The sequence below is a fragment of the Phascolarctos cinereus genome, unplaced genomic scaffold, assembly GCF_003287225.1.
Source record: "Phascolarctos cinereus isolate Bilbo 61053 unplaced genomic scaffold, phaCin_HiC Scaffold_726;HRSCAF=1367, whole genome shotgun sequence".
Taxonomy (NCBI): domain Eukaryota; kingdom Metazoa; phylum Chordata; class Mammalia; order Diprotodontia; family Phascolarctidae; genus Phascolarctos; species Phascolarctos cinereus.
Genome location: NW_027556098.1, coordinates 42,840,168 through 42,864,591, shown reverse-complemented (window position 1 = coordinate 42,864,591; position 24,424 = coordinate 42,840,168). Strand labels below are relative to the sequence as shown.

General features: G+C 39.2%; 1 protein-coding gene and 1 pseudogene across 1 annotated transcript in view; both read left to right on the top strand.

Moving 5' to 3' along the window:
* Positions 1–16,146, top strand: part of PDXK (pyridoxal kinase) — a 74,527-nt gene extending 58,381 nt beyond the window's left edge. Inside the window, exons 10-12 of the mRNA XM_020973883.2 lie at positions 965–1,101; positions 8,193–8,259; positions 12,315–16,146. Of these exons, the coding sequence (XP_020829542.1) occupies positions 965–1,101; positions 8,193–8,259; positions 12,315–12,427 (317 nt within the window). The 3' untranslated portion in view covers positions 12,428–16,146. The remainder of the gene's footprint in view (positions 1–964; positions 1,102–8,192; positions 8,260–12,314) is intronic.
* A 1,301-nt stretch (positions 16,147–17,447) lies between these two features.
* Positions 17,448–20,990, top strand: LOC110199172 (dynactin subunit 5 pseudogene; annotated as a pseudogene).
* Positions 20,991–24,424: the final 3,434 nt, after the last annotated feature.

Genomic DNA, 24,424 nt, shown 5'->3' with positions numbered 1-24,424 from the left:
AGGACCTGGCACATAGCAGGCACTCTATAAAGCTTGCTCCCTTCTTTCCTTTATTCAGGGTATAAGATGCAGCTATGGCCAGAAAGGCCAACAAAATTCTGAGTATCATGAAGGAGTATCGAAAATAAGGAAGACTAAGATTATAAAGGGAATGAATGGACTTATATAGTATATGAAGATTGATTTATAAACTTCAGACTTTAGTTTGGAAAGGAAAACAGATTGAGGGAAGGATATATGATGTACTCTGTATAATCCTTAAGGGTATGGCTATGGTGATCATCAAATGCCAAGAATTTTAGGACAGGTTAAAAGGTAAAGAGCATTTTATACAGAAAGTACTAATTTTGTGGAACTTATTATTCCAAGAAGAAGTGTAGGCTGAAAATCAACTCAAGAAGGATTTAAACCCATTTCCAAAATTGCTAAGAGCAGTTGCACATGTGAGGGAACCCATTCTTTCCCATAGAGTCAGATCATAGGATCCACAGCTGGAAAGGATTGTAGAGATCATCTGACCCAGCTCCCTCCTGTTACTGATGAGGAGACTGGAGCTTAGTGAGGTTCATGACTTGCTTATGGGCCTGTGGATAGTAAGCAGGAGCACGACTGTAAGTTAAAGATGGGCTGGTAGAGGAAGTTCACCTGCCTGGGAGTTTCCACTAGCTAAATCCCTGATTGCTGAACTAAGTTACAGTGCTGCCAGAATGAAATCCCCGCTCCATGTTCTATGGACTAGATCGAGAATCCCAAACTGCCCCACCCTGCTTTTGAAAAATGAGGAGCCAGCATTCTGAGTCCTTTTGCTTTAATACATTTGATATATTCAGAATCTGTTGAATGAGGGTGCTGTTAATGCATGCAGTGAGGTATACTTAATTATCCTCTCATGTCTAATTATTTGAGAATTTTATTTTCTCACGAAGGCACTACTATCCTAGTCTCATTTGTTTCCTTTGTACAGAAAAACCAGATGGCACAAAAGTGACAGAAAGAATCAAAATGGAAATTCAGAAAGTGGATGCTGTCTTTGTGGGAACAGGAGACTTGTTTGCTGCCATGCTCCTGGCTTGGACACACAAGCACCCAAATAATTTCAAGGTGAACTTAAGAGAAAATTTGTTTTTTCTTTCTGTCAGAAATGACAAGAATAAATTTTGCTTCCATTCTTATGCCTCTTGACTCCTCTGCAGCTCATAACACCACTGACAGTGCTCTCATCTCTTGACTTCCAGTACACTGTGCTTTCCCAGTTCTCCCTTCCTGGCTCATCCTCAGTCTCATTGCTAGATCATCAATCAGCCCTTTGGTGTCATCCTTCTGTGTGCAGTTGGCTTCCTTTTGTTCTTGTTGTTGGAGAGGCAATTGGGGTTAAGTGACTTGCCCAGAGTCACACAGCTAGTGAGTATTATGTGTCTGAGGCTGGATTTGAACTCAAGTCCTCCTGACTCCAGGGCTGGTGCTGTTTCCGCTGCACCACCTAGTTGCCCCTGGCTCCCTTTTCTACATATATAGCTCTAATCTGTTGAACTCTAGGCCCACATCATCTGTGCCCTCCAGACAGTCCCATCGGCATCTCAAACTAATTATGTCCAACCTCCAAATTATGGTCCTTTCAGCACTTAGGTTCATTTACTTGGAGTGTTCCTTGAGTATCTACTTCTTGTCCTCACTCATTTTTGTACCCCTTGTATTCAGGCTTCAGACTTCATCACTGAAATGAAACTGCTCTATCCAAAGTTACCAAGGATGTCTACTTGCCAAAATCCAAAGGCCTTTTCTCAGTTTTTATCCTTTTTTGCCCTCTGCAATTTTTGATGCTATTTACCATGTTCTCCTCCTGCATAATCTCTCCTCTCTGGATTTTTACTGCTTTCTCTTGTTCTCTACCTATCCTTTCCTTCTCCGCTTCCTTTGCTCTATTATCATCCATAACACATGCCCTAACTGTGGGTACACTGGAAGCCTCTCCTCTGGGCACTTTCTGCCCACTCTACACTTTCTCTCCCTTGGGGACCTCATTGATTCACATGGGTTCACTTCTTCTCCATGCAGACTTCCAGGTCTTCATCACCGCCTCATTATTTGACATTTGAAATGAGTGTCCTCAGACTGAACATGGGCCAAACAGACCTCATCCTCCTCACACGTCCCCTCTGCTCCTCAAACTCACCTTTCTTACAAACTTCCTTGTTTCTTTTGAAGACATCACTCACCTTCCAGTCACCTGGATTCATAACCTTGGAGGCATCTTCAGCTTCTCACTCTCCCCTCACCTCATCTCTCCATTCAGTTGCCAAGCCTTGAATTTAGCAGCGTTAACGCTTTTCCCGTTTGTCCCTTCCTCTCTAGCTCTCAGGACTACCATCATCACTTTTCACCTCCTAATTGGTTTTCCTGCCTCAAGTCTCTCCCCTCTTCAGTCTGTCCTCCACACGGCTGCCGTTGGTGCTCCTAAAGGCAATTCCTACTATGTCATTCGCCTATTCTGTAGATTTCAGTGGTTTCCTGTTCCCTCTGGAGTCAAATGCAAACTTCTGTGTTTGTCCTTTAAAGCCTTTCACAGCCTGGCTCCAGCCTACCTTTCCATGCTATTCTACCTTGATCCAGTTCTCCTCTTTCCTCTTCCTTCAGTCTCTACACAGGTTGTCCCCCATGCCTGAAGTGCCTGTCTTCTCATTTCTACCTCGCTGAGTCCCGTCACCTGCAAGCTGTCTGCTCCAGAGCCAGCACTTTAGGCCAGGGGTGGGGAACCTTCAGCCTCGAGGCTACATGTGGTTTGGTGTACGAATTGGAAGGATTCAGTCAAAGGGGCCTTGCTTGAGGACCTAGAGGGCCACAAGTGGCCTCAAGGCCTCGGGCTCCCCACCCCTACTTTAGGCCTTTCCTGATCCTCACAGCTATGAGTGCCTCTATCCCTCCAAAAATTATCTTTGATCTATTTTATAAATGTTATATTTATACAGAATACACATGTAGTGTCTCTTCCTTTCTCTGCCCCACATTAGAACCCTTGAGGACAGGGATTGTTTCATTGTCATCCTTGTATTCCCAGCAGTTAGCACAACCCTGCTTCTTGGTTGATTTATTGACTGCTCTTTGCTTCTCTCCCCTGCCTTCTCCGGCTGAATGGATGAAGCTAAAGAATATAATACACAACAAAATCTGAGCGAAGATTTTAAGCAAATTTGATCACAGTAACTTACTAGTATTCCTGTTAAGGTATAGAGGAGACTGTGAACCCCATACCAGTGAAATTGTAGCTCTTTGAAGTTCTGGAATAATCTTCATTTGGATTTTTTAAAAACAGTGTGTAATTTTAGTTTGAGAGCCAGAGGAGACACAATATATGATCTCATTGTATCCTAGGCAACCTGGAACAGCTTTTGTGGCTTTGAATACCAGTCAGAGTTCTAAACTGAAATTACAGCAATTACATGACAATCTTCCTTCAAAAGAAAAGAAAGGTGGAAGGGAAAAAAGGCTATTTGAAAGCAGTCCTTTGCAAAAAAAAAGGGGGGGGTAAAATGCCAAGAATAATCAAGTAGATGGCATGAAAATTTCAGCCAGAACTGTTGGTTCTACACAAAGAATTTGAAACTTTGCCTGTGCAATTTGCTTGGAAGTTTACATCAACAGCACTTAGATAAATTTGAGGGTCAGTGAATTGTAATCTCCTCAGGGCGGCTATACTCTTTCCACCAGTCTGGATTAAAACTTATCCCTACCTTCTCATCTTGTACTGTTCTTGTTCAAATCCTTCCATAAATCCTCTGTAGAAGATTTAACCAATGCTCAAATACGATGACAGGAGAGCAGGAACAAGATGATGGGGGGGGTGGCAGCTAGGTGGCACAGTGGATAGAGCACTGGCCCTGGAGTCAGGAGGACCTGAGTTCAAATCCAGTCTCAGACCAGACACTTGACACTTACTAGCTGTGTGACCCTGGGCAAGTCACTTAACCCCAATTGCCTCACCAAAAAAAAAAAAAAGATGATGATGATGAGATACTAGAGAGCTTCCCTCCCTCCAAATGAGGTCATGACAGACTGATATCACCTGCATGATGCTAGACAGGGCTGACTAGGTTAATTACATGTGTTTTCTCATTTCAGCTGGGTCCTCACTGCCATAAATCAATCATTTCGTTCTGTTGTATTTCCCACAGTGACTATTTCAGACCTCCCCTTCTTTCTTCAAGGCACAAACACAGTCACCTATTCCTTTCCCCTTCAAGAGATGACCTTGTCCTAGACTTTACTGAGAAAATAGATGTCGTTTTCTGTGAGCTCCCTCTTCTCCCCACTTCTGTTTCTCAGAACCCTGTGACATCATCTTCCATTTTCTCTTCCTTTAACCCCAGGCTTGATGAAGAGTAGTCCCTTGTTCCAAGGCTAACACTTCAATTGCAAATGTTGATAATAATACCACCTACCTCACAGGATTACCGAGACGATCAATTGAGATAATATTTCTGAAGCATTTAGCACAGTGCCTGACATACAGGCACTAAGTAAGTGCTTATTCCCTTTCCTCCCTTCCCTCTACTTGTACCCTTGTCCCTCCTGTCTCTCTAGCAGATTTCCCCTACAATCGTCCCCAATCCCCTACCTCTAATCTTCATTCTCTTGGTTGGCACTTTCACTGTTGCCTACTGTTCCAAGGTTTCTCTCATCCTGAAAAATTCCTCAAGCTATTGAATATGTGTCTTCTCTTTCTTTCTTTTTTGTGCCAGGCAGTGGGGTTAAGTGACTTGCCCAGGGTCTCACAGCTAATGAGTTTTTATATGTCTGAGGCCACATTTGAACTCAGGTCCTTCTGACTCCAGGGCCAGTGCTCTATCCACTGCACCACCTAGCTGCCCCCAATGTGCCTTCCCTTTCATAGCCAAACTCCTAGAAAAAGCTTTCTGTGCTCATTTCCTCTACTTACTGTCCTCTCACTTCTGATATCCTTATAATTTAGCATTCTTACTGATCTAAAACCACTCTTTTCCAATGTTACCAGTGATCTCTTAATTGATCATCACAAAACAAGGGCTTTTCTAGTCGTTGTCTTTCATATTCTTTCTCTAACATTTGACCCTGACTACTCTCCTTCCTTGGTTTTGGTGACACTACCTCTCTTTGAGTTTCCTTCTGCCTGCCTTGTCTAACCTCAGTTTCCCTTTCATGGATCATCATCCGTATCAGGCTCCCTAACTCTGGATGTTTCTCAAAGCTCTGTCCTGGGCCTCTTCTTTTCTCTCTACAGTTACTCTTGGTGAGGTTTTCAGCTCTAATCTGTTCAGTTGCCAGTTCTATACAAATATGAACTCCCCTGTTGTATGTTTAAAGCACTTCACAGTCTGGCTCCAACCCATTCCCCTTCATACACTCTACATTCCAGTCAAATTGGACTGTCCTTCCCTTGCAAAGTTCTATTTTCCCTCCTCATTTCTGCCTCTTAGAATCTCTCTCAAAGGGCATCTCCTTCATGATGCCTTTTCTGATCCCCTTCCCCAATTACATTCTATTTCTGCATGTGTTGTTTGTATTGTATATATATTTGTATTTCCTCACATGTGCACATCTTTCCCCCAGTAAAACAGAAGTTCCTTAAAGACAGGAACTGTTCATTTTTGCCATCCCTAGTCCTTGTCACGGTTCCTGGCACATAGCAGGTGCTTAATAAATAATGCAAAGAGAAGTGAGTATAACTATCAAACATTGTACAGCAATTGTAAAGAAAAACAACTTTGAAAGTCTTAAGAATTCTGATCAGCAGGGGCAGCTAGTTGGCGCAGTGGATAGAGCACTGGCCCTAAAGTCAGGAGGAGCTGAGTTCAAATGTGGCCTCAGACCAAGCTCTTGACACTTACTAGCTGTGTGATCCTGGGCAAGTCACTTAACCCCAATTGCCTTTAAAAAAAAAATTCTAAAAAAAAATTCTGATCAATAGAGGCATCAGCCATGCCTCCAGAGGACTTGTGATGAAACACATTCCCCTTCTTCTGAGAGAAAAGTGAACTCACTTCAGAAGGAAATACATTTTTGGAAATGGTCATTGTGTGGATTTGTTTTCCTTGACTGCGCTGATTTTTTTATGAGGATTTTTTTCTTTCAATTGTTTTTAATGGGAGGGAGAGATAAGAAGAACAAATAGTAATACCATAAAAAGAGGGCCATTGAAACAATCTTAACTCTATAAAAAACAATAGGAGATAAGCACAGATGAACAGAACAGTTGTGAAAGTACTGTGGAATTTAAAGGGTGGGTTTTTTTAAGCAAATGATATAAAATGAAGATTCTCAGTACAGTCCTATTATTGGTGTTTTGTTTTTAATGTGAAAATGTTATCTTTTGGGGAATTTAAGTTCTGGATAAAGGGAAAAGTTCACAGAAGAGAACAGGAGCAAATTTATTATTTTTTTAATTTTATTAATTTATTTTGCTATATCAACAATCACTTTCATATGCTTTTGAGTTGAAAATTTTTCTCCCCCCACCCTCCCTAAGATGGCACACACTCTGATATAGGCTTTACATTTACGTCCCATTAAACATATTTTGACATTAGTGAAGTTGTAATTAAAAATTAAAACCAATAGGAGGAACCATCAGAAAGATGAAACAAAACTCAACAGAAGGTAAAAATAAGTGACAGCGATTTGACTTCCATAGTTCTTTCTTTGGATGTAGACAGCGTTTTCCATCCTGAGGCCTCTGGAGATGTCTTAGGTCCTTGTAATGCTGAAAAGGGTTCAGTTTAATAATATTAGTCATTGCATAACGTGGCTGTTATTGTGTACAAAGTCTTCTTGGTTCTGCTCGCTTCACTCAGCATCAGACCATATAAGTCTTTCCAGGTTTTTCTGAAGTCAGCCTGTTCATCATTTCTTATAGCACAACGGTATTCCATTACATTCATATACCATAACTTACTCAGCCATTCCCCAGTTGATGGGCATCCTCTCCATTTCCAATTCTTTGCCACCACAAAAAGAGCTGCTATGAATATTTTTATACATGTGGGTCCTTTTCCCATTTGTTTGATCTCTTTGGGATATAGCCCTAGAAGTGCTATTGCTGGATCAAAGGGTATGCACATTTTTGTGGCCCTTTGGGCATAGTTCCAAATTGTTCTCCAAAATGGTTGGATCATTTCACAACTCCACCAACAATGTATTAGTGTTCCAGTTTTCCCACATCTTCTCCAGCATTTATCATTTTCGAACAGGAGCAAATTTAAAAGGAAACAGACAAGTAAGAAAGCTCTGAAAGTGGCATATTGAATTTATAGAGCTTTTTTAAAAAGGAAGATTGTATGATAGGTATTTGGGATTCATATGTCTATATTTTAAGAATGATCTTTTTTTGTGTTCTGTTGTGTGTAGGGAAATACTCATTTCTTTTTCTTTCTTCATGTTTAGTGAAAAAAACTTTTTTAGAGATCTACTGAAATATGCCAGTAGGCTGAGTTTGAGACTGGCTGACAGGGAAGAGCAAGGATGTTAAAGAGGAGGGGGTTCTGAAAGGAGCCTGCAGTGGGACCCAGCCCACCACACCAGAGCTTTTAAAGCTTTGCAGAATCTTTTCCCTTAGAGCACTTGCTGCTCACTCAGTCTCTCTGGATTAGAGAAACTTTTCAGAAATTACATCCAATGGTTTTGCCCCTTTGTAGCAGAGGCATTTGACATCTCCCTACAAAGAATTTGAAAGGGGCAGGAACCATGTAGAAAGGAAGATATAGGGAATTAATTTCCTCTGAGTGAAGTAAAACTTTTTTTTTTTTGGTGAGGCAGTCTGGGTTAAGTGACTTGTCCAGGGTTACACAGCTACTAAATGTCAAGTGTCTGTAGCCAAATTTGCACTTGGGTCTTCCTGACTCCAAGGCCAGAGCTCTATCCACTGTGCTACCTAGCTGGCCCTAAAGAAAAACTTTTTATTGAAAATGTAGAGTTAAGTATTTATGACCTCTTGTTTTTAGACATACTGTTCTTGATTTTATCCTTTGTCTTTAATTATAGTATGAAAGAAATGTAATTTTATACACTATGTTGAACCCAGCTGCCATCTCCTTGGTGACTGATGAAAGGAAAATTAAATTCTCATTAACAAAACTTCCACGTTAATCTTTAAATATTACATAAACTGTTTGTGGGTCACAGAAGGAGTTGTGTGTCAATTGTTTTCCTTCCCTTTATTACAGGTGGCATGTGAAAAGACGGTGTCAGCTATGCACCATGTTCTTCAGAGGACTATTGAAAGTGCTAAAGGTAGTCTCTTCTAGACTAACAATTTTCAGTTCTTTAAAGTTGTTTAATCTTGACTTCATGGAATGGTTCAAGCCAGTCCAAGGCTTCCATTTAGCCTTATCTACAATAATCAGTACAATATCTACCATAAGTCCCTGTATAAGTACTTCCCCCCAAGAACTCATAATATCCATGCCTTCCGTACACTCTCCCTGCTGAGGCAGCGCAACTGAGACCCAAACACAGGGTCTTCCATCCAAATCTGTCTGAGCAAGTGTGCTCCTTCCCTTAGTGGTCTCGCCCACCAAAACCCTCAGTAGAAGCTAGGCTGCCCCTATGGCCCTGTTGAGGGTCCCCTAGTATGTAGTAACCTGACTATTGGTACTTCTTCCTTTCCAAGTCACAATAACTCAGGCAGGTAGAACAGACTAGCCTCAAAAGCACCTTAGCTCTCACCCTAAGAGGACTATTAGGGAAATATTAAATGATTCCTTAATAGGTATTGCTGCCAATCATACTTATCAATATGTAGAGACATTTGAAAACCAGATTTTATTATGCTTAGAGCACAGAGTCAGAGTTCTTGATTAATTCTTGAGTATTAGACAAAGTTTTTCCTAAGGCTTGTGTAGTTTCAAGTTACCTCAGAGGAAAAAAAAAGATACAATTAGGATTTACAGTTGCCTTCCCCCCCCCAAAAAAAGGTAAAGATTTACATTTCAAGGATAAACTTGTAAAATTTATAGCAGGTTAATGGAGAGGAATGAGATATATCAATAGATAACTGAAGAAGAAAAATAATAGCAGACCAAGTTGTAAAATTAACTGATAGGGGTTATTTATTACCACCAGCGGCCTATTATAAAAATTCCTTTTATCCCTATCTAGTTTCAAGATTTTTACCTTGGCAGTATTGTTCACCTAATAAGGCAACGAGCACATTGCTTTCTGCCATCTTTCCCGGTTTTGCAGACAACAAAACACAATTGCCTAAATTGTCACAGGGGCTGCCCAATTTCCCACTTTTCCAAGTACGTTTTCCCAGGCCTGTGTGGTGATGGTCAAAAAAAAAAAAAGAAAAGGCCTATCCCCAAAGTATGAAGCCATTAAGATGGGCAGGCCATAGGGAAGGGGTAGAGTGCTCCTGAAGTGGGGACAGGAATCCAGTCCCCCAAGCCTATCTCTTTACTATTCCTGATGGAGACCTACTGTAGAGAAAATGTATATTTATCAGGCCAAGGATACAGAACTTCTCATTTTAGCTACCTTTTTAAAAAAAAAAGGCACAAAAGGGGTGGTTTAGCTGACTTTATTCCATCTGTTCTGCACTGATCCTGACTCTGGCCAGTCCCCTGGTAGTTTAGGTTTGATATTGGAACAAAATGAGTTACTAGACTTAAGCAGTTAAAGGAAGATTTACTTAGTCGTATCCAAAAAAAAAAAGGTTATTCAACAAGGATAGACATTGAGGACATTTTGAATTTCTTCAGCTGAGTGAAGCTCCCTCATCTTAATTTTTACCCGTCATGAGCCACCATTGCCACTTAGGCAGTGAGGAAATGACATGAGCAGTCCGAGGCCTTAGTCCCCTGAACCAAACAAGGCTGGTGGAATGAATCAGTACCTTTTAAGGTACTGACAAAAACTAGCCTAACCTATGTGAGAGCAGGGATTTAAACATGGTTCCCTATCACACTTTTCAAGCTGATTCAAGTCTGAAACTGACAAAAACTGAACAGCCCCAATTAGACCACACCCTCGTTCAGCATTATTCTAATGATTCCTTACCTAGCTGTATCAATTTCCCCTCTGACTGCTAAGTTCTAAGGTGGTAAAAGCCTGTCCATCCTTTTGACTTCCCTCAAGAAAGTCACTGCCTAAGAAACAGTAGAAGTAATGAGACAAACCCAAGGCTTTCTTACTTACATCTCTGTAAGGGGGCAGATCTGTTCTGCCGTAATTATGCCAATTGTAGGTTAGCATGGCCTCCAAGAGAATATTGAGATACCAAAGAAAGAAGGGCCCGTGCCAGCTTGGTTATTAATTTTTTTAAAAGTGCCAGCTTGGTTATTAATAGGTTTTATTAGGGTTAATTGGGTTAATTTGGGAGCTTACTCACTAGGGGTCAGTTGTCCTGGATGGCAGCAGGACAAAGTAAAATGGATCCCCTTGCCAGCCTCAGAGCAGGCCAGGTATTATATAGAAAAGGAACAAAGAAGGCATAATGCCAGGGATGGCTCAGGGTTGTGTTCAAGTTCTCCCATCAGATAGTTGGAGCTTCTTTTCCTGTTTACTTTTATGCAAGGTAGTTTACATTCACGATGTGGAGTCATACAAGCTCTGGCTACCACCATACAGGCTCCAATTCCCAATTTCTGTTATTCGCTGCTGTTCTTATTCTCTTCTTACAATCATAACCATGCTAAGCTTTAACATATTTGGAAAGGAAACCTCTTAAGTCAGGGCTGTTCACCATTTGTAGCCTTTTCAGTCTCCACTCCAGTTAGCATTGTCTTTTTCCCTTGTGCTGTTACTAGATCAATAAGCTGCTTCTCTGTCTTCTTGAAGACAGATTCTTAAAGATCAAAAGCTCATTCACCTTTGCCTCTTAGGCTGAATATTCAAGGGCCATTTTTTCTTCATTATCCCCGTTGGTAAGCTGGCTTTTCTAAAACTGTTAATGAGATCCAAGGACACTTAAATTTGCCATTTTCCTATTTTCCTCATCAAACTCTTCAAGCATTCATCATACCCATTATCCAGTGTGATAAATGGGAGCTTCCTCTTTATCCCAGTAACAAGGCTTCCCATCTCATCTGCCCCTAATAACACAACATACCTGGGTTCTGTCTCTGGCCATCCAGTCACCAAAGCTCTCTTTCTTTCACACCACCCACCCTTCCCTACTTTAGCAATTAATTTAATCTTGTAGTCTTTGCAAACAATCCCTGCCAGCCATGCCAAATATCTTGGCTGAGGCCAGTCCAGAGAGTAAGGCTATGAATTAGAAGACAGGGAGGCATCTAGGGATCATAAGATGCAATAAAAACAAATTTGTAAATAAATTCAGGTAATATGTAACTCCCCAGAGTCCTCATGTTCACCGCAGCAGTTGGCAACATTTAGTCAAGAAATCATCCCTGTGTAACAGTTAAAATTAAGGTAGACTGAGGCACAAAGTTCTGAGCATGACAGATTAGTAAAATGCACATATACCAATAAATAGGGTCTCAGCTTCCTCAGCAAAGCTAACACCCCAAATGAGGGGGATAGCTATCTTTTATAGTTTGGGGAAGTACAGAAAATAGGAAGACTAGCTTTGTAGATGGAAGAAAAGATATGATTGGATGGAGATTGGGAATAAGGGCTATCAACCACCCCTTTCTTCCCTCCTATGACTAAGAACTGTTCATTATATGAATCTAGACTTCTTTGGGTAATAAACCAGACATGCTTGAAGGATAGCTTGATGGTGTAAAAATGTTAGACCAGACACCCTGATGTCCACCTGCCTCCTTCAAGGGCAACAGATTTCCTAGCCAAAGAGTAGGACAGTCATTAACAAGAGAACTGGATTTCTAAACTTATCTCATTTACAGGCCAGCTGAATTTTTGAACTAAGTTCAGAGACAAAGAACCATGACTTAGGCAGTTGCAGGACAAAGTCAATTAACTGTAAGTAGGATCAATTGAAAAAAAAAGAATCAATCTGATTATCTCACTGAAATATATTGGAAATTCTGCTGAAACCTCCAGGCTACCATTTCTACATTGACTGGGCTTTTTATGCCTGTAGAGAATGAGAAAGCCAAACCAGTCATTCAAACCCTAATTTCCCTTGCTAATCAGATCCTAAGAATCTCTTCCTACCCCTTTTAGAGGGGAAATTATCATCTACATAAAACAGTTGCCCCTTTCTCCACCCTAGCCTTTAGTATAATAGTAACCTGACTATTGGCAGCTTTCCCCTTCTCAGTGAGGCAGAGGTTTCCTTCCTTCCTAATGGAAGCAATAAGAAACTGTTTTTCTTCGCTGCTTCGTTTCCTTTCAGTTGACATTCTGATTTATTCTTTCAGTGCAAGCTGGAAAAGGGAAGAAGCCTAGTCCAGCCCAACTGGAACTGAGAATGGTCCAAAGCAAAATGGATATAGAGAATCCAGAGATCATAGTGGAAGCCACTGTGTTATAAAGAATGTGAATACATCACCCAATAACGCACAATGTATTGATGTCTTTGTTTCCCTTCCTGTAAAAAATGTAATGTCTGCCTGAGAGATGTGACTTAAACTTGATATTTTTTCTCTCTCAAAATAGTGTCAAGTATCAGCAGATCTCTTGTTGTCAAAATATGTGATGGCTATGTTTGGATTTTATTTCCTTGTTCAGAGAAGGAGAGGCCTCTCCCCTCAATTTATCCACTCTGTATACTGCCCTGGACAATATCACAAGGATGTCTCTTTCAAAATCCTCAGCATCCAGATTTGTTCATGGAATTAGTCTGGAGGGTGAGTACTGGGAGATTGGAACTCCTTGGGCAAAGGAAGGTAGCATATGCAATGTTATCAATTAGTCATTTGCAATGCCAGTGGAGTTGACTACCTACTGTTTCTTGACCTGAACAACTTAAGGTCCTTGGATACATTCAGTTTTTTAAAATTCTAGTAATACATTTTTTTTTCCTTTCACAACTTGTCTTGGTCTTCACAGAAGCCAAAGCATTGGGGTGGCAGTTTTGTACTTCTCTAATAACTGCCTCTTATCCTTTCCTTTGTTTCTGCCCTAAGAATGAAAGCGAATCTTTCTTCTCTGAAATTTCTGGTGACCACAGATAATTTTCCAAGACTAAAAGAAAAGAAGCCAGCTAACTGTTAGGCCAGGGCCCATTAAGTAGCTGCCCACCCACAATTACAGTTCCCTTGCTGATGCCACATTTGGTGGTTTCTTTGTCAATACATAGAAGCAAATCCTCTTTATTTAAGGAAGAGAGAATTTGTAGTATTTGGACTTGTTAATCATGAGCATCTTTATCAGGAACCCAATGATCTAAGAACACTAGGATGGGGGACATAGGGCACTGAAGGGCATAACAAGGAACACAAAGTTTTTTCCCCCTGGAAAACTAGTTTTTCTTAGTTAACTTATATGAACATTTCATAGTATGGTGTCAAACACTCTATAATTACATAGCACTACTGCCAGATAATCACTAGTGTTTGTTCTACTTTCCACATTCCTATCAAAAGAACTCAAAGCCAGGAGGCCGTAAGGCCAGCTCTCATATCTTCCCTTAGGCAGAGGGTCTCTTCTCAAAGCCAGCAACAGAACTTCTGCAGCTTGGTCCTCCCTTGGACCGACGTCACTGCTGGCTCCAGAAAAGCCATCCACAGATCTCCTTCCTTCTTGGTTGAGGTCGTAGCTAGGAACTTACTGGAGAGTAGCTCGGCCCTCCCTAATCCTTTCACTTGAGAAGGATGATTGCTCTCATTGTCTTGCCTAGGTTTAGAAGGTAGTATTAGAGTTATAGTGAGTAGGATAACTAGGTGAATTATTTATTCTGAACACCTTTGACGTGTCCTACCTGCTTAGCTTTTCACTACCTACTCCCCTCTCCATTTGTCTGTGGAGTGATCTTTGTAGAATTTATTGGCTGATTCTTATCACTTGACTTCTGGAGAAGCCCTCTAGTCTACAATGAAGTAAAGACTTGAAGCCTAGCTAGTGTCAGCACCATATCTGGGTATATTGTAATGAGTGATGTTTTGGGATATGGTTGTTGGTGAAAGGAGAACCAAATGTTTTCTCTTCACATCACCTCCCCTCCCACAAATAAAAATAACGTTTAAGTTGTGTTAGCAAAGCAGAGCTCAGTAACTGTGGTTATCAAACTATATTTTTAATCTTTTGTCTTCCAGAAATGAAAATTTATTAACTTTTTTCTTACAATAAAATAAATAGTAATTTTTGCTCTCTGTTAAGTTAGCTATACTATTTCACTTTATAATTTTATGTTTATTTTTTAAAAATCTATACGTTCTTTAATGGTTCAATCTGCTGATGAATGTCAGTTAGACATAAACAATTGTAGATCGTTTCTGTGTGGTTTAACTCCTCTTGGCCAATGAAGTCACTAATATCACTTCCTGCATCATGTTGACAGTTCAGTTTTTTTACATCAAGTCCACAGATATATAGGTAATAAATAGTGCTTCTTGAGACTTAGAATGTTTTGTCAAATCAGAGCTAAAGAGCTGTGGAAGAGACCTGGTTGATGTTACTTCAAAGTGAAAAGATTGCAACATTCTGACATAGAACACCCCCCCTCCAAGAAATTAGAACACAAGGTGCAGAGTCTAAAATCAGTGTAAATTTGGGGCTTTACAAAGTGTTAGTATACAAAGTTGTTACCAAATTTGAATCAAAGCAAGATAGCAATGTATCAGAAAATCCAAGGCATTGTTTTTAAGCTTAGAGGCTGTATGCACTTTGGGGCAGGAGAAAGGAGAATATAGAAATACAAAACTGAAAATGCAATGAATATGTTAAAATTTGAAGGGGTGGGAATATATCCTTGATCTGTGATTTGAAATTATGGTATATACCGCTTTAACTTAAAAAAAAATGCACATTTTGGTTTGACAAACACTAATTTTAAAATTGTTTTAAATATTATTTAAATGGTAAAATTGAGTATTGCATTAGGTTTTACTTATCTAGTATCTTGTCTCAGAACAACCAGAAACATTTTACTACTAAGGGCCTCCTGTAAATTCTTCTGGCTTTGTGAAATAATCTGAAATGCTATCACTTTATGATTCATTTGTCCTTGGAAGCATGACCTTAAAGAGTTTTCAAGGGCAAGGACTTTGTGCCAAAAGTAGTCCCTATGCCATATACATATACGTATATACATACATATACATATATGGTTTTTTAATTCTAAATATACATACACACACATACACACACACACACACATATATATATATATATATACATATATATATATACACTTTAAAAGTACAGTTTGATAGCAGAGATCTGTGTGTTAACATGAGATCATTACATAGAAATCATTTTAGTTCCATAAGAAAATAAGTTTCTGTTATTTTATCTTCATCACTTCATTTATTATCCCTACTTATTTTAAAGGAAATTTATTTTTCATCATGAATACAATAAAAATCACAAAGTGATATTTACATCATTTATGTGCGGAGCACATCCCCAATCAACCTTTAATATGAGGAAAGGTGGCAGTTGTAGTTTCAAATTCAAAGATCTATCGGTGGAAATATAAATATCTCTGGTATGACTTAATAGTAATGTGAGAAAGTCTCAGATTTGTACTTGCAAAGAGATCTAATAAGCAATCACAAGCTGTGGGAGATTTGTTGGAACAGAATTACTTATTAATATTAGAGCATCTGAATTGTTTCTCAGTGCATTGTAAACTTTAAAGTGTTATGTAAAGGTCAGCTATTATTGATTACATTTTTAAATCCTTTCTCTGTTAAGATGTTACTAAAGTGTGGCTTTATAGAAGGATGTAAAACTATGGTCCATTTTTATTAGCTTGTTTTAATTCATTATCTGGTACTACTCTGGTGATTGTAATGGTCTAATTTAATTTGCAGTTTATGTCACTAGATTTTTATAAAATGATTGTTTATTATACTACTCATAACAAAATTGTTAGAGCCTATTTTTAAATACATTGTTGGCAGTTTCAGCAGACTAAACCAGTATTGGTTTAATTGCACCGATACATGAATCAGTTTTAATTAAGGTTCTCTTAGTGTTTGGGTGAAATAGGCAAAGGGAAAGCCTGCATTGTGATTCCTGAAGTGCCCTGATGTAAAATAATAATAATTATTAATAGCACATGATTATAATAAATATATATATTTATTTGTGTGTTTAGGTTTGTTTTATGAGATTTATTATTTAAAGAAAAATTTCGCCTAGAATGAAGTCATTTGATGCTCTTGACTAAAGAAGTTGATTGCAAGTTTCTGGGCTGGTGATCAGAAAGTTTTTTGGGGTTTTTTTTGTTTGTTTGTTTGTTTTGGTTTTTTTTTTTATTTTTAATAGAATAGGACCTCAGACTGCATCTGTATTTTGATTTTTTTTTTAACCTCAGAAAACTTAAATTGAATGTTAGGTCAGATACAAAGAATGTAAAACAAGAGAGTTTTATCCATTTGGAATTGTACAAGCCACCCTAACTGAAGTAGCATGCATGTTTTGTTCACATTTTGTCCAGCAATCAGAGCAGTCCTCATGTAGTGAGTATGTTCTCGGTCGTTCTGTTAGAGCCTGGCTGTCTATATCTCCCCCTCAGGAGAGAGATTTGGGGTTTCTCTCCTCCAGTGCCATCAACTTAAGTCCCTTTTGGCTGTTTTCTCCCCACTGTTAGTTGCCAGTGAGTATCGTCCCAATTCTGTTTAACCACTTAACATAGTTAGCTTTTACAAAGGGATATTTACTTTAAGGGCAGTTCAGTCTATGATACAGTGCTCGGCCTGGAGTCAGGAGGACCTGAGTTCAAATCTAGCTTCAAACACTTACTAGCTGTTTTACCCTGGGCAGGTCACTTGCCTCAGTTTCCTTATCTGTAAAATGAGCTGGAGAAGGAAATGGCAAACCACTCTGGTATCTCTGCCAAGAAAACCCCAAGTGGGGTCCCAAAGAATCAGACACAACTAAACCACTACGACAACAAATTTACTTCAAACATTTACCGGTAACAAAAATACAAACATTTCTCCCAACAACCTGGGGGGTATACTCTCCTCTATCCCATCCCAATCTCTGGAGACAGTGGGCTCACTCTTAGCTCATTTCCTACACGGCACTGTTCCCCTCACGTTCACATTAAAAGGCAGCGTCACTGTGTGATGAGTCCTTGGCCCAGCTGCTGCTGGTTTGAATCCCAAAGTTCATTTCTGAAGATTTCTCCTTATTCTTTCTGACATTGATGCTGAACTGTATGCAAAATCCAGATACTAGTATGACTAAACACATTCCACATAAATCCCAGCAAATATCTACAAAGAATCTGAGAAATATCAACAATAAAGACAACTAAAAAGAAATGGAATTGAGTTCTTATAGGTTAGAACTGTGCGATAATATTTTCAGAAGTGGCAAAGACAGATGGTAAGCCAGAGCCAACTCAAGTAAACGTGGAAACCAGAAATGGCAGGGAGATGGCTTGTGCTAAGGTATCCAACATGAATTCTAGTAAACCAGATTAAAACCAGCAGAGGTGAGGAGAAGAGCCTTGCCAACGAAGCTATTGTGAGTGTAGGCAAACAGGCTATGAGGTGAGGAGAGAAGCTGTTCCAGGAAAACAGACTGGAAGCCAGCCAGGAATCAGAATCCAAGCCAAGGTGAACTCCACTATTCAGGTACCTGAAGTCAGATCTTGACCCTTTCCTGTCAGGACAGAAGCAGAGACAGAATCAGCCACAATATATGGTTACCAAGGAGACTGGGTGCAGCCTGAGAGAAGATTGTCCTGAGCGCAAAGTCCCTAATCAAGAACTGAGGCTAAAAATGTGAAGTAAAGAGAAGAAGAAAAAAATAAAATGAAGAAATACGGTGAGGGACAGCTAGGTGGCACAGTGGACAGAGCACCAGCGCTGGAGTCAGGAGGATCTGAGTTCAAATCTGGCCTCAGTCACATGATACTCACTAGCTGTGTGACCCTGGGCAAGTCACTTAAGCCCAATTGCCTCCCCCCCAAAAAAAAGAAGAAAAAAAACCACTGTGAGTTGAGAAGCCCAAGAGAATAGAGTAATTCCAAAATAACTAGAAATGAGGGTTGGGGGGAAAATAGATTGAAATATAAGGTGGAAAACTTTACCTGAAACAAAAAGACTAGAGGTCATTGGTAACTTTGGAGGGATCAGTTTCACTTGAATGAAGTTGAAGGCTTGACTTCTGAGAGTTAAGAAGAGAGCATGAGAGAGGTTAATGCAGGGTAAAATGGATGATTTTGATTACATAAAGTTGAAAAGGTTTTGCACAAACACAACCAATGTAGCCAAAATTAGAAGTGAAGCAAGAAACTGGGTGGAGCTGGGTGAGGGGTAGATCTTGGCAGCAAGTTTCCCTGATAAAGATTACGTCTCATGGGAATTGAGCCCATTTATAAATCCCCAGCTGATAAATGGTTGAAGGATATAAATAGGAAGTTTCTGAAGAAGAAATCAAAGTAATCAATAGTCATGAAAAAATGATCTAAATCACCAATAATTAAAGAAATTCAAATTAAAACAACTGAGGTACTACCTCACACCCATCAGATTGGCTAAGATGACAGAAAAGGAAAATGATAAATGAGGGAGGGGATGTGGGAAAATAGGTACATTAATGTACTGTTTGTGGAACTGTGAGCTACTCCAACCATTCTGGAGAGGGATTTGGAACCATGTCCAGAAAATTTAGCCTATTTATATTTTTAGCATATTTATATCACCTTTTTGTGGTGGCAAAGAATTGGAAACTGAAGGGATGGCCATCATGGGGAATGGCTAAACAAGTAACTCCCTAGGACTTAAATCCCAGCAAATATCTGTAAAGAATCTGAGAGGAGGGGAGGGGGCAGAGTCAATCCCAGTGCAGGCCCCAGCATAGGATGCCATGACCTACCAAAGGTCTAGGCACAAGGGAGGGCATCTTCTGTGTTCGCTCAGGTTTCTGACCACTTTGCCAGCAAGATCAGCAAGGAAGCTAAATTGTGCTTTATTGAATCAATATTGTACCCTTTCCATGCTATGACTAAGTAGCCTACAAGTGTCTCATTTTGTTCTGAACCTGAACCACTACACCTACCTGAATCAGACCTGGCCAACACCTAGTCAACACTCTTCCATAATGTTATATACCTCTATTAGAACGTAATCTCCTTGACTTTTTAATTTATATTCCCAATAGTAGTTGTTTAATAAATGCTTTAAATTGATTTGCAGCTAGAATAATCATTTTTAATTTCATCTTACTAAAATCCTATACTTATATATTTAAAAAAATCCAACCTAGAAAATAGTTCATGTGAAACATTTCTAGCAAATACCAGTGAGATCCAACCCCCTTTGCTCACTGGTAGCAAGACCCTGCTCCTGAAGCCAGCCAGCAGCAAGATCCCACCCCTGGGGAGGCCAGCAGGAAGGCCCTACCCCCAGTACAAACCAGTAGGGAAGCCCTCATCAGTGTAAGCCCCTGGGCAGTTAGGCTCTGAGTCCCAGTGAAAGCCAGTAGCAAAGCCACAAGCCCAGAAACAAGAAGCTTAGAACAGTGCAGGAGCAGAGCCTAACTCTTACATAAAAGCACAAAGTCACAAAATAGGCAGAAAAAGTGAACAAAAAACAACAACCAAAAAAAAAGTTGACTATAGAAAGTTACTATAACTTGGCTTTGCTCAGTAGTGTAAGGATCTAAGACAACTCCAAAAGACTCATGATGGCAAAAGCTATCCACATCTAGAGAAAGAACTGTGGAGTCTGAATGCAGATGGAAGCATACTATTTGCTCGCCTTTTCTTTTGTTGTCTTGTTTTGATTCTTCTTTGTCATGGTTCCTTCCATTGGTTCTAATTCTTCTTTATACCATGAATAATGTGAAAATATGCTTAATATGAATGTATAAGTAGAGCCTATCTCAGATTGCATGCCATCTTGGGGAGGGAAAGGAAAGGGAGGGGGAGAAAATTTGAAACTCAAAATCTTATGGAAGTGAATGTTGAAAACTAAAAATAAATTGTTTAATTAAAAAAAAAGTTACCATAGTGACAGGGAGGATCAAGGCACAAACTTAGAGGAGAACAACAGTGTCAAAATAGCTACATGCAAAGCCTCAAAGAAAAATGTAAATTGGTCTCTGGCTCAAAAAGAACTCCTAGAAGAACTTAAAAAGCAAATAAGAAAAGTAAAAGAAAAATTGCTCATGGGGAGCCTGAGCCAATATAATAAAAATGACAGTTCTACCTAAATTAATCTCATTCAGTGCCATACCAATAAATCTACCAAAAATTAAATTCATCTGAAAGAAGTTAAGAATATCAAGGAAATCAATGAAAAAATGTGAAGGAAGTTGGCCAGATCTCAAATTGTACTATAAAGTGGTAATTATTAAAACAATCTGGGGAGACTGGAAGCAAGAGGAAGGGAGACTTGAGCTTTGGAGACAAAGGTTGCAGAGATAGAGTTGAGCAAGCTACTCTACAATAAGTCCGAGTACATTGAGAAGGCATCTGGAAACAAAGGCAGTCAACATTCAGTTCTGTGTGGAAGCCAAAACTGTCCTAAATGGAAAGACAATCATAATGAATGACTGTATTATTTGAGGGGATCTGGCAAATGTAAGAATTGGGCACCACTGTGTTGTGAAAAGCCATAGCATCATAAAGCCACCATATAAGAAATTCAGCAAAGGAGTTGTATTCTTTCCTCTACACATTGGCGACCGTGTCTTTATTGAAGAGGATTGTGTGGTCAGTGGAGCCAAAATTTGTTCCTATGTCCGCACAGGTAAGAACTGTATAAACTGGCTGATGCTATGTGTTGAAAAACTGTTGCAAAATTCTAGACAATACAGTATTACTTCCTGAAACTGTAGTCCCACCATTCACCATCTTCTCAGGTTGTCCAGGACTCTTCTCTGGTGAGCTCCCAGAGTGTACCCAGGAGCTGATGATTGATGTCACCAAGAGCTACTACCAGAAGTTCTTGCCACTGACGCAGGTCTAGTACCCATGTCCCATGACTAAAGTTCTAGGAAGTACTTTGGAACCAGGGAGCTTTAGGGGCCCCCAAGACCAGGATCTTATGCAATCTGCTCCTCCCACTTCTGACTTTTTAAAAAAAAATTTCTCAGTCTTTCTAGCTCTCATTTTCTCCAGATGGTAAAAGCAAAACCGCTGGAAGGAATTATCTAGAGTGTTATATTTAATTGAGAACTACTTATAGTCATTTTATTCCAAGTTGTTTTTGAACTACAGAATTATTTTGTTTGCTTCCATAACTCGTCCATCCCATGGATGAGTGCGTCCTGCTTAATCACAGCAGAAAAAAATTCTTTTTGAAAGACTTGCCAAGGAAAAAAGTTACTTTGCTGTTACATTGTATACAACCACAAAGGCAGCCTACCACCTACATGGACACATGTATAATGGATGGCTTTCTTGTTACTAAATAAATGCAGTCAGCTGCTGCATTTGCTCTTAGGTCCTGTAAAATCAATAGGTGTTTATGAATTTTCAAAGTTCAGAAACTGAATTGTTTGTGATCATTGTGAAGCTATGGCTCCATTGTGAAACGATGGCTCCTTTTCTCCCAAATTACATGGAGCTATGGTCAGAATTTGTGGCAAATACATGGATAGTTGGATGGTGGTTAGAGGCTCCCTGACAGCTTGATGGGAGGTAGGATAAAAGCTTAGGCCTTAAAGCTATTTCTTAGTCATGGTGTGGGTGGCCTCAACATCCTGGATTCTGAATCCTTAACACACCTGACCCTGAATCCTGTGCCCTACCCAAAGCTCTGTGGAGTGGAGCTGAACTAGGCCAGTGGTAATTGTTTTTTGCACAGAATAGCCCTATTCTATTTGGGTAAGAGCCCATGTCCTGTTTCATTAATGTTTAACATTTGTAAATTATATTATTCGACTTGGGAGGGGTAACATGCAATTGATACTCCCCACCAAAGATGGTCCAGAGAGCTGGGCTAGCACCCTTCTTTGATCCAAACTGTAAAATACAGACAAGTATCCCTAAAATTTGCACCAAGTTGGATATAATCATTTGCAAAAGACTAAATGTCATTATCATTGGAGTGTGTTCATAGCACCTAACACCATTCACAACTCCTCAGTTCTGCCCTGACCTCTGGCTCTAACAGGATCATCAGTAGAACTGAGGCTAGGGAAGATGGTTTGGTCTCTTGCCCTAAAAAAAACAATGCTAAGGTGGCATGTCCCCTGGGAGTTAGTAACTTTGAAATTAGTAGCAAAAAGGGCCTGTGCAATATATCACCTAGGGCCCAGATACTTATTAATAAGTTGTGAATTATACAATAACTGTATTGTATACCAATAATGATACAATATAAAGCTTCTAGCTAGTTTGTACTTTTATATACTTAATAAAAGCCTTTTAAATGGGAGAAAAAAAACAATCTGGCACTGGCTAAGAAAAAAGTGGCAGGGATCAGTGGAATAATAGATTAGGTATACAATACATTGCAGTAAACAATCATAGTAACCTAGTGTTTGATAAACCCAAAGATCCAAGCTTTTGAGACAAAAACTCATTATTTGATAAAAAAAAAAACTCCTGGGAAAACTGGAAAGCAGTATGGTGGAAACTAGGTATAGAAAACTATCTTACACTGTATACCAAGATAAGGTCAAAATGGGTACACATAAAATGGCTTTACACATAAAAGGTGATACCATAAGCAAATTAGGAGAGCATGGAATAGTTTACCTGTCAAATCTATGGATAAGGTAAGAATTTAGGACTAAACAAGATATAGAAGGTGTTACGAAATATAAATGGATCATTTTGATTATTATAAAATAAGTTTTTTCACAAAACCAATTCAACCAAAATTAGAAGGAAAGCAGAAAACTGAGAAAAAAATTTTACAGCAAGTATCTCTGATAAAAGACTTATTTCTCAAATATGTAGAGAATTGAGTCAAATAAGAATACAAGTCATTCCCCAACTGAAAGTCAAAGGATATGAATAGGCAGTTTTCAGACAAAAATCAAAGTTATCTATAGTTACATGAAAAAATGCTCTAAATGCAAAATTAAAACAACTGACTTCACAACTATCAAACTGGCTAATATGACAAAAAGGAAAATGATAAATATTGGAGGGGATGTGGGAAAACTGGGATACTAATGCATTGTTGGTGGAGTAGTGTTCTGATCCAATCATTTTGGAGAGCAATTTAGAACTGCTCAAAGGGCTATACAACCCTTAGATCCAGCAGTAGTTCTGTATCCCAAAGAGATTTTTAAAGGGGGGGATGAGGAAGGGAAGGACCTATTTGTACAAAAATATTTATAGCTACTCTTTTTGTGGTAGCTAAGAATTGGAAATTAAGAGGATGCCCATCAACTGGAGAATGGCTGAAAAAAGTTGTGGTATATGATTGTAATGGAATATTATTGTGCTATAAGAAATGAAAAGCGGATGATTTCAGAAAAACCTATAAAGATTTACATGAACTGATAGAAAGTGAAGTGATCAGAACCAGAACATCATACCCAATAACAAAAATATTGTAGGATGATTGGGACAAGTAGGTGGTGCAGTGGATAGAGCACCGGCCCTGTATTCAGGAGAACCTGAGTTCAAATCCGGCCTCAGACACATAACATTTACAAGCTGTGTGACCCTGGGCAAGTCACTTAACCCCATTGCCTAACCCCCCCAAATATATATATATTATGATGAACTGTGAATGACTTAACTATTCTCAGCAATGTAATGATCCAAGACAATCCCAAAGGACTTAAGATGAAAAATACTATCTGCCTCCAGAGAGAGAATTTATGTTGTTTGAAGACAAACTGAAGCATGCTACAGTTATTCCCTCCTACTTTGCTTCTTTCCATCACAGTTTTGATATATTGCAGGTCGGCATAAGATATTAAATGGGAATTTTGGGGGGAGTTTTGCAGAAGCCACAGATGACACACAAAGGTCAGTAGATAACACAGAGCCAAGGACCAAATACTTAACCCAAATTTTACAATAAGGTTTTGTACTTGTCAAGCTGTGTTGAGCTCTGTGAACATTTTAGAGATAGCATTGACAAAGTAGAGCATTTCATCCATGATGTGAATTAAGAATCAATTGCAGCCAGCCACCATGTTCTAGATGAATATTTTATTCTTCTGACTACATATCAAGTAATAAATAGTAACTTACTTACAAGTAATAATGGCTACATTTATGTATTACTTTTAAGTGGCTTGCAAAACATTTATTTTCTACTATATTAATATAATTGTTATTATGTGTATGTGTTTGTGTGTGTACTTATTTCACTCTCATAACATAACTATGCAGTAGGGTTGAGTTAATAATACTACAAGCATTATTATCTTAATTAACAAAGGACACTGAAACTCAGAGTTTTAAGGGACTTGGCCACAGACACAAAACTTG